At 48.6% G+C, this 17,565-nt stretch overlaps 2 protein-coding genes across 2 annotated transcripts; one reads left to right on the top strand and one right to left on the bottom strand.

The window, feature by feature from the left end:
* Positions 1 to 1,366: 1,366 nt before the first annotated feature.
* CCDC81 (coiled-coil domain containing 81) lies at positions 1,367 to 4,500 on the top strand (the record flags this gene model as incomplete). Its single annotated transcript, XM_048287451.1, has 8 exons — positions 1,367 to 1,457; positions 1,577 to 1,677; positions 2,145 to 2,295; positions 2,431 to 2,687; positions 2,892 to 2,977; positions 3,340 to 3,449; positions 3,895 to 4,003; positions 4,317 to 4,500. Coding segments are annotated over exons 1-8 (1,089 nt in total), but the record flags the coding sequence as incomplete, so codon positions are not given.
* A 3,636-nt stretch (positions 4,501 to 8,136) lies between these two features.
* LOC125317506 lies at positions 8,137 to 10,144 on the bottom strand. Its single transcript, XM_048287274.1, has 6 exons — positions 9,956 to 10,144; positions 9,413 to 9,535; positions 9,065 to 9,154; positions 8,871 to 8,966; positions 8,512 to 8,707; positions 8,137 to 8,227 (listed from the first exon to the last, which is right to left on the bottom strand). The coding sequence occupies exons 1-6, from the start codon at positions 10,107 to 10,109 to the stop codon at positions 8,149 to 8,151; spliced, it is 738 nt and encodes a 245-aa protein (XP_048143231.1). The 5' UTR covers positions 10,110 to 10,144; the 3' UTR covers positions 8,137 to 8,148.
* Between the last annotated feature and the right edge of the window lie 7,421 nt (positions 10,145 to 17,565).

Below are 17,565 nucleotides of genomic sequence, written 5' to 3'. Positions count from 1 at the left end.
GAGGGGCAAATAGGACAGAGCACAGACAAAACTTAATGGCTTTAAATGGCAGCTTTCACTGTTTGAGAGGCACATCTGGGAAGTTTTATGCAATAAGTTTTGATACATGATATTTTACACACAGGACTGAGGTTCCATCCAGCTGAATCATGCAAGGACAAACTGTGTGTCTGGAGGAGGTTCAGGAGAGTCCTCAGCTGTCACCTCAGCCATGGGGGTTTTTCTTTATCTATCCTGGAGTCCTCTGTGTGCTCTGACCCTGGAACAAGCATTCGCTTTTACTTCCCTCTCAGATTGCTTTAAGGTTGCCCTCATTCTCTCTAATGACTTTAAATCACTGGGTTTAATGTCTAGTTTATCTTTCCAAAATGTAACACCCCTGACTGCATCAAATTCCATCCTTAATCCCCTTGGCATGTCTGATCACTGAAGACTGGAGTTAGATAAACTCTCCCAGGTAGCCTTTGACGTGGGATACAGAGGCAGATGGATGCCATAAAAGATCTATCATGCTTTCCTTGGACTCAGAAAGGTTTTGCTATTAAAGATTAGGGAGGCTGGAGGTCACTCCAAATCACAATATTGCTCACTTTATAAGCCCATTTTATCCTGTCATCTGGTATTTTGTGTTCCAGTTGTTTCAGAGGAGTCCACAGCATTCATCAATTCCTTGTCCTTCAGCTCCTTTGCACACTGGGGTTTAAGCACTGATTGATTCATTAAATGTCTCCAAAGTAAAGCCATTTATCTTTTCCACTGTATTTCATTGTCTCCATTTTCCCTGACTTACAAACCTCCATCACAACACTGAGTTCTGCTCCCTTTAAGAGCTGGTGCCTCACAATGGATCTTGAATAAAGAAATCCCTAGGCAGTGAAACCCCTCGATTGAAAACTTTAAAAAAAAGACAAAACAAAACAAAACAAAACGAAAAAAGAAAAACATAGAGCCCAAACCACAATTTTAAGGCCCAAAAGATTATTGCTGATTATTTCTCAGACTCAACACTGAGCTTTCCAAGCCCAAAACCTCATTTATATAGTGCAAGCCTCAAAAGTGGGGAGAAGAGCATCACTTTTAAATCCCCAAAGCCCACATTTGGGAGACCATAGAGTTGATTTGAGGTCCAAACCTGCTCTCTGGGACTACAAAACCACGCTTGTAAGCTCCAAGGCTTATGATTTTAAAGCTCAAAGTCTCATTTAAGGAAGTCTGAGCATCATTTTTCAAAAGCCTGACCTGGAGTATCAGTGGGACTGTGACGTCACAGAGACCCTGTGACACAGTGGGACAAAAGGGGCTGCAGCGAGGTGGGTTCTACACTCTGGAGAGAGCCCAGAGGGTGAGCCTCCTCACCACTGAGGACATGGCTGTTGACAGTGGCATGAGCCGGACCCAGATGGATTTCTGGGATGGGATGGAGCCCATGTTCATGATGCCCAGCCTCACCCTGACAGGTACAGGCAGGAGCATTGCCGGAGCTGCCCTCTCAGGGATGCGGGGACAAGACTCAGCACTGTGAGGCTGGGGACAGCAGTGACACACACCTCAGGGGTGCTGGAAGGCTGAGAGCCAGCAGAAGCACAGCATAACCCGGTTTGTCCTTGTTTTCCAGAGCGAAAGGCTGTCTGGGATGCAGTAGCTGGCTACATCCAACAACAGCTGTTGCTGCACAAGGTGGGACAACACCCTGGGACAGCACTCTGGGACAACAGCCGTGTCCTTCCTTGCCCACCCAGAGCAGTGAGGAGCTCCCGTGGCCCTGGAGCATGGCCTGCAGTTCCTCTTGCCCTCCTCAGAATGCAGGAAATGCACCCCAAAATGCCTGTGGGGGACAAATGGAGCTTGTGCAAGGGTGGTGTTACCTCTGGGAGGAGGCATTGTACCACAGGGCTGATCCCGGTCACTGGAGACCCGGGGGTGCCCTCGAGTTGCCTCTGCCCTGACTCCAGCATGGATTTTTTGGTCGAAGAAGGGAAAGGAGAGGCCCCAGCATCTCCTCCCCAGGGCTCTCCCCACTGTCCTGACTTCTAAACAGTGGGAGTTGGCAGAGTTCTGTCAAAGGCACCATCCCTTGATGGAACCCTCCTCAGCTCTTCCCTCTGTCCAGTTCTCACCCTTTGGGCCTTTCCCTTCTGCTCCAGGGGATCCGAATTCCCACCCTTGGGTCCTTTGATGTGGTCCACACAGAGACCTTGGTGGGGAGCAAGACTGTGATCCTGCAGAGGCCAGTGTTCCACCTGGCCAGGAATCTTAGAGGAGTCCAGAGTCTGGAAAATGAGGATGACCTGGCTGGTAAGACAGAGGATTTAACCCTGCAGGCCCAGGGTGGAGTGGAGTATAACTCCACATTTCTAAAAGCATCTCCTGGGAAACACCTTTGGCCAAGCCCTGGGGAAGTGCCTCTGTCCCTCTCCTGTGGTTTTCCAGGGGGTAAGAAGCTGGAGTCTCTGCAATATGCCAAGGTGGCCGTGGAGGCCTCCGTGTCCCGGAGGATAGTGGAGTGCTGCATCCTCGGCACCACGTCCCTGCTGTACCACTGCCTAGAGAAGGGCGTGAGTGTGGCCTTTCTCATGAGGGACGTGGGTGTGCTCCTCATCGAAGGCAGCACAGCGCAAATGAGATTCTACCTGGACTTCCTGGAGAAAGTGACTGGGGAGAGGATCCAGGACAGGGCTACACTCAAGGTGAGCCTTTTGTTTCCCCCCTGCTTGGGCAGAGCCACAGCAATTCCCCAGCACTGCTGGCACATGGGCACCGGGATGTGACCAGGGGCTCTGGCCAGGCAGGAGCATGATCCCACCAGCTCTACCTGCCCTGAACTCCTCTCCTCCTGAGTGGCCTTGGCCACGTTGAGGATGTGCTGGCACCTTCCCATTTCTCTGCCGCAGGCTCTCCAGCAGCTGGACACGGTGCTGTCCCGGGTGGTGCCCATTGCTTCCCTGAGCTCCACTGGCCGTGTCATCGTCTTTCCCAAGTGAGTCAAACACCCCGGCAGCTTTGGCCTCTGGAGAGACCTGGGAGCAGTTTCTCCTCACAGCCACAACAGTCCTGCAGAGCAGTGACTCTCGTTTGTGTCTGCCTGCTCGTCGTCCCTGTGAGCAGACCTGAGGGGACAGAGGAAGGATTTTAGGCAGCCCTCACTTCCCCATCATGGCCAGGCATCCTTTCCTGGGTGTCCCTATTTCCCAGCACAGTCCTTGGGGTTGGGGCACAGTTGACTTGGGAGAACAATGGCCTTTACCCCAGTGCCAAACTCACCTGTGAGCAGGTGATGGTGGCAAGGGACCAGGGCTGGTGGGGACGTGGGTCAGGATTGTCCTGTCTCTTTTTCTCCAGCTTTGAACAGAGATTTCTACCCAGGGCTCATCGCAAGGACTTTGGATTTGTTCCTGGGGAGGACAAGAGGAACGAAGTAGGTTTGCCACCCATCAGGAGAGGCATAGAAGGTAAAGCAGCTCCCCGCTCATTTCCATGGCACAGGCAACTGGTGGCTGTGATCCAGTAGGAGAATCCCTGGCCATGACTGCCACAAGGATGTGATTGTGCCAAAGCTTGATGCCAGCTCATCATGGCCGTTTCTCCTCAGGCTGGCTCCACAAGAGCTGAGCCCTGGGCTGGGAGGTGCCCAAGGTACACCTGGTTCAGCAGGAGAGTGGGGATCAAAGGGTCCATACTTGCTCCCAGAAATTACCTCTGCTTTCAGAAGAGACGCTGTCCCAAACCTGGCACTATGAATGGGAGGATGCCAGGCCTCTGGAGACAGTGGTGTGAGGGGAGTGGGAATTCCCTCTTGGATGTGTTGGGAAAAGGCCTGAGCATCGGCACATGTCACTGTGGCCAGCAGCACCACAGCTGTGCTGTTCTGACAAGCTCTGTCCCTCCTGATTCCAGGGAGACTTCCCAGCCTGCCCATGCCTGCTTGCCAGGGTTCCACTGCCAAGGCAGGAGAGCAGCCCTGGGATGAGGAGGCGATGGAGATGAGGGACAGCTCTTGGGTCAGGTGAGCCTGGCGGCTCAGGGCATGGGGCCTTTTCCTCATCCAGCCAGAGTCTGTTGCCCAGCACGTCCACCAGAGAGATGGGCTGCTGGGAGCCCCCCATGTCATAGGGCTGGCTGCTCTCCATCTCTCCAGAAGAGCCCCCCATGACAGCTGGAGCCGTGCATGGGGACAGCCGAGTGTCAAGCCAAGGGTCCCAGCTCAGGGGGTTCCTCTCCTGAGCTGAGCATAGTCATTGGCTGAGGGGCACGTGGCTCCTGTGGGCAGAATGTGGCCCCAAACCCATCCCAGCCTCACTCCCGCTGTGTCCTTCCAGGAACCTGCCAGCCATCCCAGGGGCTGCTGCTGGAAAAAAGCAGCCTGTGACTGACCAAGCCAAGGGCAAACCTGTGCCCAAGGGCCAGGCATCGAAGCAGAGCGACAAAGAGGCAGCAGCAACTCAGAGGGGCAGGGGAGGAAGAGGAGAAAGAAAAGATTCTCTCAGGAGAGGAGGAGAAAAGAAAGTTCAACTCAGAAAAGGAGGAGAAAGAAGAGGATCTCTTGGAAGAGAAGGAGAAGAAAAAACTCATCTCAGAAGAGAAGGAGAAAGAAGGGATTTTGTTGGAAGTGAGGGAGAAAAGAAAGTTCAGTTTGGAAGAGAAAGAGAAAGAAGGGATTTTCTCAGAAAAGGAGAAAGAAGAGATTCTCTCAGAAGAGAAGGAGAAAAGGAAGTTGGACAAGGAAGAGAAAAAGCAGCAAAAGATGCTGTTGGAAATGAGGGAGAAAAGAAATTCTGTCCCAAAAGAGGGGAAAAGAAAGTTTCTCCCAGAAGAAAAGGAGGAAAGAAAGTTCCTCTCGGAAGAGAAGGAGAAAAGCTTCATCTCAAAGCAGAAGAAGTGAAATATCTCCTTGGGACAGCAAGAGAAACAAAACTTCTTCCTGGCAGAGAAGGAGAAAGGGAAGTCCCTGTTGGGAGCACATCACTGCCATGGAGTGCCCAGGCCAGGAAGCCTCAGGCCTCTAAGGTGTTCATCCTGCAGCAACCGGGGCCTGCGGCAGAACAGGGCCCGAGAACCAGGCCCGAGGCCTTCTGGTCAGTGCTCAAAGAGCCCCAGAAGAGCACTTTGGCAGGCTACAGGTTTGAGTCCTCCCATCTGCTGCCTGCCCTGCCCCCTCAGGGCGCTGGGGCTTCACAGTTGCCCATGCTGAAGAAGAGAGAAAGAGTCTCCAGGGGCCCATGGCCCTGGGTGGAGTGAGCAGGGAGGAGGGTGAGCAGCACCTGCGGTGGCAAAACAGGGACGTGATTGAAACTGGAACTGCCATTCTAGGGGGCTGTTTCCTCCTAGGAATGTAGAGTTAGAGAGGGGGTCTTCAAAGATCCTTCGGTTCTGGCGGACATCATGGCCAAGCTGCCACCGTGGGCTCATCCATCTCCAGGGCTGAGGGACTCCTTTTCCAACAAAAAGTAGCCTCAGGACACACCCTGGCCAGGCTCTCTGGGGTTAGAGAAAGCCTAACTCAGCACAAGGCTTCCTTTAGATCCCCACTGGTGTGAGAAACGAGGTCACAATCTTGATAAATTAAAGAATTTATTAAACACTGACCCAATTAACCAAAATATAGACAATTGGAAATCACTGCAGCAGTCTGCCTAGCACAAAACAAAGCACAGCACTGGGTGCATAGCAGTGAACACATGTGGCCAGAGACACACCCACAGCCTAAAGGCACTATGTTTTATATCCCAAACCCTGCCCTTAGACCGCCCATTCTTCCACCCACCAAAGTCTCTTGGGATTGGCTCGTTGATGTCTTGGGTATCTTGATTGGCTTCTTTCTGTTGGATCATTGTCTAGGGTCTTCCTGTTGGTCCATTGTCCATCCAATGCTGCTCCTTGTTTTATCTTTTTATGTTAATTCCTCATTGAACGCCCGCCCCTTACAGTACTTCATCGGGTTCTGGAAAGTTCTACATTCAATCCTATGGGGTTAACTTAGCAACTTTTTTAATAATTGAACATTTTAAACGTTGAACCCTTAACTTATTACCACCAAGCAATTAACTATAACAACCAAGTTCACAAGCCATTCTAATTATAATCTGTGGGGAATCACAAAAGGTGGAAAGGATTTTAGGTGTGAGAAATAGAAGCAGGCCTCAGGAAGTAAAGCAAGGGATTTAGAATTCAGCTTTGCCTGAGCAAATTAGAAGAAGTTACGGTTATAAGCAGCAAGGACATTAAAAGACAATGGTTAGTTCTTAGGCTTGGCCTAGATGGATGTTGAAGTTGCAATAAGTATATTTTGTTAGAGAGATAAGTTTAAGCTTAATAATGGGATGTTGTGTGTTATTATATAAGGCATAACAAGTGGCTGTTGTGTACAATGGAGGTACATGCGCTATTATACATTGGTTAAGACAGATGTCTGTAACTTTTAGAAGTATACTATTGGCCAAAAAGCTTTTAAGAATGCTTTGCAACCAGGAAATCTGGGGATGTCTCTGTGACAGTGTGAGCTCTGTACCAACTTTGTCTCAACTCTGTATGTGAGACTGATAAACTAATAAAAGCTCCTGGAGTGCTTGTCCGGCCCCCCCGTCCCATTTGTCGGAGATCGCCGGCAATAATCAACCCCTTCCCTCCCGCCGATTAATTCTTTATTGAATGCGGAAGCCACATCCCCAAAATTCATTTATAGCATTGGGAAGCCAAAGCTTCTCTGGGAAGGTGTGGCAGAGCTTGGGAACAAAGTGCTGCTGCTGGAGAGGCTGCAGAGAAGGGAAAGTGGAGGGAGAGAAAGAGTTGCCCTCCCATCAGTGTCCTGACCTGAAGCCATCCAGGAGAGGCTGAAGGGCACTCCCAGGTCTGTCCCATGGAGCAGGGAGCCTCACACGGTGTGAGATTCCTGACTGAGACCAAACCCCATCCCAAGTGCTGCTCCTGGCCGCTGCTGGGATGAGACCATGCACCCTTCTCCCAGCAGGCAGTAGGTGCCCACCACCACCACCCTGGGAGGTTCTTTTTAGAAGAAAAATCCCTGAGTAGAAAATTAAACAGAATTCACTGTTCTATTGCACAACCCGTCCCTTGCCCACCTGCAATATCCATTTCTTGTCCTTCAGTCCCTTAGGTTTAGGCACTGATAGTTTCAATAAATGTCTCCAAAGTAAACCATTTCTCTTTCCACTGTATTTTATTGTCTTTATGTTCCCTAAAAAACCTTCAGCACAACACTGAGTTCTGCTCATTTGACGAATCTCTGTAAATATGGGGTATTTTTACAGAAAGAGGCACCTGCACGTTTTTATGCAGTATTCAATATTGCACTTTGTTTTATGTGAATTCTAGTGAGTTTCCATTTGGCTTTTATAGTATCGTGTTTTTCCAGTTAAGATGTTCACTCTGTTCTATTATTCAGGCCTTGTTTTGTTGCATTTCACATTTTTAACCCTGTTAAAATATGGGATATGGCCACATATATTTAAGAAGTTAATGTGCCGGAAAGGAGAATATACAAATACACTTATTAAATGCTAGTAAGAACCAACAAATGCTCAATGCTTTAAGAATTTGCTTTAGTGCAAAGCTCCTGCATTGCCTACCTGACATCGCTTAGGGTTGGGTTGGAAGGGATTTTAAAGCCCATCCAGTGCCACCTCCTGCCATGGGCAGGGACATCTTCCACTATCCCAGGTTGCTCCAAGCCCCAGCCAACTCGGCCTTGGACACTTCCAGGGCTGGGGTGCCCAGCTTCTCTGGGTATTCCATTCCAGCATCCCATCACCCTCACAGGGAACAATCCCTTCCCAATATCCCATCTAATCTTGTCCCCTGGCAGTGTGAAACCCTCATTCCTGGGCCTGGCACTGCAGACCATGGTAAAAAAATATCTCTGTGCCTTTCCCATGAGCCCCTTTATCCACTGAAAGGTCACAACAAGGACTCCTGGAGCCTTTTTTCCTCCAGGCTGGACACCCCTAAATCTTGCAGGGAGCTGTTGCAGCCCTGGGATCATGTCCGAGGCCTCCTCTGGACGTGCTTTAGCAGGGCTGGGTCTTGCTCATGATAGGGAGAATCGGACGTGGGGTGTCCAGGGAGTGGAGCAGAGAGCAAGAATTCCTTCCATTCCAAATTTTTCACACAGACCATTGTGCCGCTTATCTTTATTTAGACTTCTACCACTAATTCCTTGTCTCCTGTCTCACTGTTCAGGAGCTCAGAATTGGTTCTCAAAGCTGTGAGGCGCCTGTGGAGAGAGAGGAAGCTGCTGAAGCCCTTCCATGGCTGTGCATGGGGTGGGTATGAGGGTGTGGAGCAGTGCTGGACATCCCATGGGATGTGGACACCCAGGAGCTGTGGGCATAGAGAGCTCTGGGCGGAGACTGGGGCACCAGCTACCAGCACAAATCTCTGCTGAGTTTGGCCAGTGACCAACTGGGCACCCAGAGCTCCATATCTCGAAACGCCTCATGGCAGGTTCAGCCACCCAGCACCAAAATTTGGCAACCCCCCACACCCCATGTCACTCACTCTTTTATGTCCTTTGCCCACACAGGGGCCACCTTGAGAAGCAGCAGAGCAATCAGGCTGCAGAACACAGACACGAGGAAGGCTCTTATAAATCTCCAGGTGATTTTAGCATTGACTGTGCCTGCGTTTGCCATGCCCTCCACAGTGTTTGGGTCTGTCTTGGTGTCCTCAGTGCTGCTGAATCTCTTGTCCACACCTGGAGGAAATCCCCAAAGCTCTGAAATCCCTGGGAATGGGGTGTGAGAGGTTGTGGGCATCTCAGTGCACACACAGAGGGTCCGAGTGTGTGTCTTTGGCACAGGAATAGCCACAACCTCCATCCCGAGGGATGGCCAAGGTACAGGGATTCCCTGATTCACCTGTTGGCTGAAGTGCCTCGCTGTTTCCCCCAGGGACTGCCACTGCCTGATGGCCTTCCTGAGGTGCCTCCTTATCCAGAGGCTCGGGCTCCAGCACTTTAGAGAGAAAGTGTGCCATTTTAATTCCAAGTCACCCTTGCTCATGGGAATCTGAAAGCCCAGCTCCCCAACTCCTGTAGTTGAGTCACTTGTACCTGGAAGTGTTTCCTTCAGTAAAGTCACTAATTCAGACTGTTCCATTAACAGCCAGGAAATGTTTCCCAATCCAGTTTCATTCTTCAGACCTTAATTAAGGGAAAGAATGAAATATTTCCACCGCAGAAATCCCTGGAATCACCTCTAGGGCTGTGCAGTCAGTCAGGACTGACCAGTGACCCTCATAATGCTGGGTCTGGCTGAGGAGCTGGAAAACCCAGGGACACCAGGACCCCACAAGGAGCTCCCATCACACTCTGTGGCATTGCCTGCCTGGACTGACCAGCTTCCCAGGGAGGGGATCATGGAATGACCCGGCACAGCCAGGCAAGCCTGGATTCTCATACCTGCAGGAGATGTCTCGCTCACATTTGGGCCTTGAGCTGGCAGTTCCCAAAACAAGTCAAAAGCCATGTAAGGTCTGGGAGAGTCAGATCCAGCACCTGGATCTCCATTGTGTCCATCCATGGCTGTGAAGAGGACAGAGAAGCTCAAATGAACTATTTCCATGTACTTTCCATGGCAGGAACTGTGGCTGGAACATAGAATGGCTCCGTGGACCTGTTTGTCCCTTCCTCTCTGGAGCACCATGCAGGCAGGTACCAGGTGTCTGACCCATGATGATCCAAAACAAACCGTGCAGGAGCTGTCAGGAGCTAAACCCAACCCCAACAATTGCTCTTGGAAGCAGCTCAGGGCCCTGGAATCTGGGAGGGAACAGTCTGCATAGCTGAGTGTTCTGGGCTTGACCCATTGCCTCTCTGCTCTGCTGCACAGCTGAGCATTAGCCAAAAAAAGCATTAAATTTCCTATCAACAGGATATTGAAACCTAAGTGCTCCTTGAAGGGACCTGGGGGAGCTGCCCCACTGCCCCTCCCTGCCCACCTACCTGCCGGTGGTCCTGACTCCCCGATGGGGAGCTGGGCCCCGGGGCCTAGCAGGGCTATCAGGGATAACAGGATCACCAGGGACACCAGGACTGCCAGGGCTCTCTGGACAGCCAGGAGGGTGATGCTGGCCATGGCCCATCTTGTCCACAACATGATGAGGCCGCAGGTGCTGCTGAAGCCTCCGATGCCAGCAGCACCTGCCTGCACTGACCACCACAGCCTGGCTGTGTGACCCCTCGGGGGCTGTGTGACTTCACAGGGGGCTTCTACCACCAACATTCCACTGTCTCCAGGGGAGCCCCAAACATCCCGCGGGTGCCTGGGACAGTTTGGGCATGGCTCTCTCCCAGCCCACCCAAAGCTCTCTGCTCTAGGAAACTCTGCATAGGTTACCTGGGATCTCACCTGTCTCCAGAGCAAACCCCAGAGCAAAGAGAGGCACTCCAAAGTAATGATTTTTAGCTGTTTGATGGAAAAACAGAGATCAGACTGATTTTTTGGGGCAGCATTTCCCTGTCCAGGTTTAGAATCATAGAATCCCAGAACAGTTTGGGTTGGAAAGGACCATAAAAACCATCTAGTTCCAACCCTCTGCCATGGGCAGGGACATCTTCCACTAGGGAAGGAGATGGGAGATGCTTAACACAGCTGATCCTCAGGATACAGGAAAGCAGACAAAGTTACATTTTAGGAGCCCAAATTTGGCTTGTGGATGTCCAAACCCAAGCACTTCCCAACACCAGATCCTCCTTCAGCACCACTTTATAACCTACAACCCCTCTGGGGTCACCAAACTCCTCTAGACCCACCGCAAAAGAACTTTTATCCCTTTCCCCTCCCCCAAAACACACACCACAAACACAGATTTAACATGCATGGTCTCACAACAGGAGAAGAGCAATCGCCCAATTTTCAGGAGGGAAAAAACAGGAGAGAGGAACCTGCCTGGGGGTGTTGGGCAGATGCCGGCAGAGACCTGGGAACTCTTGGCACCTGGGAGCTCCTCTGTCTCTAGAGGAGGCCAGGAAGTGGCTGCAGATGCCTGGGAGGAGTCCTTGGCAAGTGCCAGGAACAGAGTTTCCCTAACACACACACGTAGCTCCCTCAGAACAGTCTGGGGATGTTCCCAGGGAATTCCTTGCTCCCCAGGAGACACCAAAATGCTCCTGGAGATGCCCAAAGGAGTCACAGTGAGCAATGAGGCACAAACCTGACTCTAACATGAATAAAGCTCTTCAGGAAACTGCCTAAGAATCCAATGTGTTTCTATGCAAGACCTCAGCTGTTCCCAAGGAAGGCCAAATAAGATGAGACATGGAAGTGATGCAAAACCTGCAGCTGGTGAAGGGCTTGTCTGACATCCTGCAAAACAAATTGTCTTAGATGAAGGTTTTCCCTGCTGTTCTTGACACTGAGTTCAACAACTGCTTAAAATTGCATTTCCATTACCCTTAGGAAGTTTGCTTACCTGATGTCCTTTTTCCTGACATACTCTGGCACTCACACACACTTCTTTCCTGCTAACAACTCTTACCATTTATAAGCTTTGCTGTGGAAGTGCTGGTTCTCCCTATTCAAAAGGATCTGGGAAAACTTCACTGTCAGATTTAACATATTAGCTCACTGGAACAGAGGCCAGAGAAGTTGATTTTGAATTAAATGTTATTAAATATCAACATGTTTGCACAGCGACGTCAGCTTGCAGTTATACACAACCCTGGAGTATTCCTTAGCTGCTGTCTGCTTTTCCTAAGCAGGATTCCGGGCTGTCAGTGGCCTTTCTTATGGCTTCCCCTAACACAGATGCAGTTGGTGGCTGAAATGCCTTCGGTCAATCTTAGGGCTCTGTCAAACAAGCTCCTTCAAGTAGCAATGCAGATGTTTTGAGCAATTTTGTGCTGAAACAAAGGCCTCTGATGAGCACCAGTGCTGTTCAACTGGGCAGGGAGGATACAGGAGAGATGCTGCCAACCCCGGCACAGTTCAGCTGCCAAAATATGCCTGGCTTTTAGAAAAAAAAAATCTGTGTAGGTACCTAATCCCATCTAGATTCTGCTGTGGAGAAGGTTCTGGCAAACAAAAAAATGTAGAATTGGCTGGTTTCATATTAATCCTCAAATCTGTGTGTGTGCAGTGCTGAACCTTGAGTCCTGTTTTGGAGCAAACCAGATCTGGGCATGAGGCTTGATCACACCCCTGAAAATGTGACAAGTATAAGCTGGGAAGGAGAAAAAACTGGAGCTTCAGCTTGTGCAGTAACCATATCTTTCCTGCAGGGCAGTTCCCAAAGGGAAGGCCAGGGCTGATTTTCTGTGAGCAGAGTTAAAAATATCAGCTGTTTCTCTGAACTACTGGAGAATTTTCTCCATGGTGGAGAGCAGGATTCAGCTGTTGGCAACTGGGCCTGGTGAGAGTCAAAGGTTATGCTGTGACTGCAGTAGAAAGGTAGGGGTTTAATCATGAGAAAATACTCATTAGGCAATTTAGATTTGGTCCAATCTGACTTTCCAGCAGTATTGCCCTCAATCCCCCTCTCTAAACCTTTCCCTCTGAGCTCAGGGTTGTGTTAAGGACAATGTGGGCAGCACACTACCAAAGATCTGGCCTTCCTTCCCCCATTTATCTGCCTTTGGTCAGTTTGGAAGGATATATTCACTCAGTTAGAAAAAGATTTAATTAATTTGATAAAATTGGAGTTGGTTTGCACGTTCTTGCTTCCTGGGCTGTTGCTGTCCTTTCTCTTGTGTTAAATAAGGCAATGCAGAATATTGCATCTCTACCATGTTCCTGAATGTTTGTTGAGTTGTCTGTTCCTAGGGGATGCTCCTTGCACTGGGCAAATATTTAAGAATCATGATAAAAATCCATTTTGTTTAATTAATGCTGGGAACCACCCAGGGCACAGTCCATTTGTTTCCACAGTGAGCAGTGGCGAGTCAGTGTGGATATAGGAAGTCTGCGATAATAACAGAGTAACTCATAGCCCAGAGGCTGCAAGACTTCAAGTAGAGTTTATTTATAGTGGAAATGCCAGGTAAGGACTCCCCCAACTCTCCCAAATGAAAAGCCCAAATTCATGTGCTGGGAATGCAAACCACAGAAGGCTTCTTCTTAAATTCCCTGTGTTGCTGCAGTGGATATTAGCTCTGGGAAACTTGACAAAGCTGTGCAGCCTCAGAGGTTGATAACGGATGATCTAATCTCGTGTTCATGGCAGCAAAATAAAAATCAGGACTCTAGTAACATCGACAGGCAGCCTTTCTGCTCTTGTGCTTGTCACTGCTCTGTAATGTTTTAGTAAATGGTAGAAAATAAATGTAGGTTTTGATTGCAGTTTAATACAATTTCAGTGTAATGTATCCACCCCCTTCATCTTTGTTTGCGTCTAGGGCAAAGTGATGGGAAGAAAAACAGAAGCTCTGACTTGTAAAATATATTGGTTTTCAAATTTTCCATTCCTAAATCATGTTTCTACCAAAAGACACTTATCCTGGGGGAAAGAAAAGGTTTTCCTGTCTCAATTAGCACTAGAGCATGGAAAAATGCAGTATTTCCAAGCAATTTGTGTCTAGGGGTGTAAGAACATTTTAAATGTCATAAATTTTGGAGAAGGCAGAATGTAGAACAACTTTGTGCAGGGTTGCCAGACAGTGTTTACTAAACCAGATGATGCTGGGTTTTGCCTAATGCTTTTCTCTTCTCACAGGCTGCAAAACCCTTCTGTCCAGGGCATCACTTTCACAAAATTCCCCCTGCAGAGACCCAGGAGTTGCAGGAATCCCTACAGAGCAAAGGAATTGTGCTCTGGTTTGGACTCTGAAGACCAGTTTGGGGCTGATGAAAGAATCCCAGACTGGTTTGGATTGGAAGCGATCTTGAAACCCATCCAATGCCACCCCCTGCCATGGGCAGGGACACCTCCCACTCTCCCAGGGTGCTCCAAGCCCCGTCCAACCCGACCTTGGACACTTCCAGGGAAGCAGGAAAAGGCTTTTTATTCAGCTTATTTAAAGAACAAAGATTTTTATTTGGCTTCAGCACTAGATGGGGCTAAAGGACTAAGAAGAATTAAAAAAAAAGACGACTGGCTGAGCTGCAGGATGGGAAAAGCCCCGGGAAAAGAGGAGGGAAAGGCCAGCAGGGGCGATGCTGTTGGAGCCCCTTCACTTGCTCAGTTTTGTGACAGGAGCCAGACCCTGACTCTGCAGCCGTTGGGTTGTCAGCACTTGTGAGGGGTCAGTGAGATGCTGTGGGGTGGGGTAAGGTGTAAACCATGAGCAGGATACGTTGGACAGCAGCACTCAGCAGGTGGATCCCGGTTTCTGACAAATCTTTTAGTGGAACCTTTCCCTGCATGTTATAAACGACCTTCAAAAAGCAGCATCTCCTCAGCTTTCAACCTGCAGCGTCCAGGAATAGCCCCACGAGACATCACTGCAGGGAAAAGACCCAATTTTTGTGTGTATGAGCTCATTTTTACATGACTGGGTTTAGTGGTTGTGCCAGTTTGGCCAAATTTAGAAATATATCCTCTGAGAGAAGGCAAGTTATAAACCACCTCTCCCCCCACCAGGTTCAAGGGAAAAAAACCTTTTTCCTGGAAGGAATGTGAAAGAGATAAATATTTAACAAATACACAGGAAAAAGATACTAATGCTAAGTAATGAAACCTCTCGCTGTAGAGAGAAAACCTGGGGAAATTTCAGAGTCCTTCCGTAGTCTCTCTCTCTCTCCCTTCCTTGGAGCTGGGATGGGGTGGTGGCCCCACCTCCAGGGCCAACGCCTTGGTGGAAATTCCTCCTGATGTATTCTGATGTTGAAACAGTCCAGCAGAGGAAAAAAAAAAAAAAGGGAAAAAACGAAGTCCCAGGAAAACAAAAGCTCAACTCTCCATCTCTCTCTCTGGAGAAAAAGAAAGCCGAAAGCTGGCTGGAAAGCAAGCAGGCTGGGTGCTTCCCTCTGCTCCTGAACACAGAGAGCCATCTCTATCTCTGTGTGACCTTGAACAAGCTGCAAACTGCTTTGAAGAAGTTTTGCTCAGTTTGTCTTCCCTCCTCTCAGGCTCAGTTTAAAGGCATAGAAAGGCACGAAGTGAATTTCTGGGCACGGGGCAGCGATAGGGGATACACATCATAAAGTCACCCCAAGACAGTGGTTTACTGGGTGACTTTTTATTTACCATTTCTGCTTTCAAAATACACCGGAAACCTCCTGTTTAAATTGTTACTCACTGGAATTTCCCCCCTGTCCCATCCAGGTAAAAAACCTGTTGGTTATCAGATACAACAGGGAAATAACACTTTATTTTCAAGCACAATATCCCTGGACTGTTACAGTTAAGAATTTTAACTCTCCTTATCCCTCCTTTTGTAAATTGTACTTATCAATCCTATTGCAAACTACTGTTATCAATCCTACTGTAAACTATCCTTACCAATCCCATGGCAAAGATCTGCTGTTGCACCAGATTTTGCCTGTATTAACCTGAGTATTTGTGTGTGCAAACAAAGATTTCGGTAAAACTCAACAACCAGCTGTTTTCACATTTGCTCCATGAGTGTAGAAACATTTAATGAAATTGCCTACAGTTTAGTGATTTGTATGACATAGGCAGTGTTTCCCTTCTGTCAGACCTGGGCCAGTTCTCAATTGCTTGAGGATGTAAACATAAGAAAACAAACCCAAACAATTTAAATTAAATTCCCGATGTACCTGGGGAGAGATTATCTGCTCTGCTGCCATCTTTCCTTTAAATCTTCTCACAGTGGGGGTTCCTTTTGTTGCTCAGTGTTTTATTGCGCAAATAGTTCAGCACCAACAAATAACACAGGGGTGAGGGGATGGGCATTTTTGGAGGGAAGCACCAAAGAAATTCAGAATCGTTTTAAACCTGCAGTTCCATGGTAGAAGAAGAAAATATCCTGAGTTGGAAGGGACCCATAAGGATCATTTGAAATGCTGGAACGGGCTCTGAGGGAAAAGACAGAGCACTGGGACACGGGCAACAAACAGAACTGTGGACAGCAAGGAAGGACTCATTCCTTGGGGCAAGGAGTTTTTTAGTGCACAATTCCCATTTTCCTCAGGGTGGTGCTGAGCCAGCTCGGGCTTGGATGCTCTGGACTTTGCAGCTGATCCAGGGATCATTTTTGATACGTGAATTTACCTTCCTTCCTTTGTCCGTCTTGAATATTAATGGCATGGAGATGTTTGTGTGGAGCAGGGACTGCCTTTGTCTTGTGCCTGTGCAAAGAACTCTGGTCTTTAACATCCCAGAGCAGCTGTGGCTGCCCCATCCCTGGAAGTGTCCAAGGCCAGGTTGGAGCAATCTGGGATAGTGGAAGGTGTCCCTGCCCATGACAGGGGGTGGGGCTGGATGGGCTTTAAGGTCCCTTCCCACCCAAACCACTCTGTAATTCTATGATTCATCCTTTTATTTGCCAATATCAAGCTCTTAAAACCTTTACAAATGGGTAGCAAGGAGAGTCTTTGCATTCAGCAAAAATAGAGGAAACTCGGGATGTAGCTGCAAAAGGTGATGACCTTATGGAATCCTAAACTCCGCTTCCATGCAAGTGAAGCATGTGGCACTAAGACCTCAAACCATCCCCTCAGGTTGTACCAAACAGACCTGTGAGATTTCCAGCACCAGCAGCATCCCTGTGATCACTAGAGTCGCAATCAGCTCACTTCTTGGTGTGTCCAGTGCTGAGGAAGGTGGTTAATCACCAGTTAGGGGACATTCCTTTTAAAAAGGAGGGTCGGGAAGGAAAGGAACTGCTGTTGGAATATCACACTGGCTTTGGCATTAGACAGGCAGGAGCAATACATTAAAGAGAGCAGCAGAAAGTCTGATGCCACCTACGTTACTCCCATGCAAGTTTTAATTATAGCTCTGGACTTGGCTGAGATGTGTCATTGAGCCCCGTGTTCAGACAGCTTTTCCATGACTAAAATTGGCTCCCAAGGACAAGGTGTGGAGCAGGATCTTGAAACTCAAATGCATTTCAGAGAAGTCATTCTGGGTAGAGCCTCAGAATTAAGCTGAATCTCTGAGCAGGGCACAGAAATTAAGCCAAATTGCAATCTCATTTGATGTATTCCTCGGGTTTTTCCTGGTTTCTGGGTAAAGCAGCTGGGAGGCAGCTCACTTCAAGCAATGAACTTATGACTGTGAGAGATTTCTGTTTTTTGCCAAGAGACAGCTCTAATTGGTTTCCTTGCACTGGGAAAAGTTGTGTTTGGGAGACAGTGTATTTATACCACTGATCTAAAGGGAATTTTCAGCTGGGGCCTTTGGCATAGGTGGAAAGTTATAATTTGAATGAGTAAAGGGTGAGACTTTGTAATGCTTCACCTGGATATTGCTGTACAGAGGCTTGCTTGGTCTTGAGGCATTGACATGGAAGAAATGTGTAAGAATAAATTTTCTGTCTTTTTTTGATGTGAAATTTGCCTTCACCCTTTGATTCTCTCCTGTCAAATCACTTTAAGAGCCCACAGGGTGTCAAGAGATGATGTGGGGAGTGACATCAGCTTGGAAATCTGGAAAGTTGGAGTCTGGAAAGTTGAAAATAGTCTGGCAGTCCCTATTAACTTATTCCTCTTT

This window comes from Corvus hawaiiensis, chromosome 27, assembly GCF_020740725.1.
Source record: "Corvus hawaiiensis isolate bCorHaw1 chromosome 27, bCorHaw1.pri.cur, whole genome shotgun sequence".
NCBI classification, from domain to species: Eukaryota; Metazoa; Chordata; class Aves; order Passeriformes; family Corvidae; genus Corvus; species Corvus hawaiiensis.
Note: the sequence above shows the minus strand (reverse complement) of the source record. Positions and strands in the feature narration are given on the sequence as shown.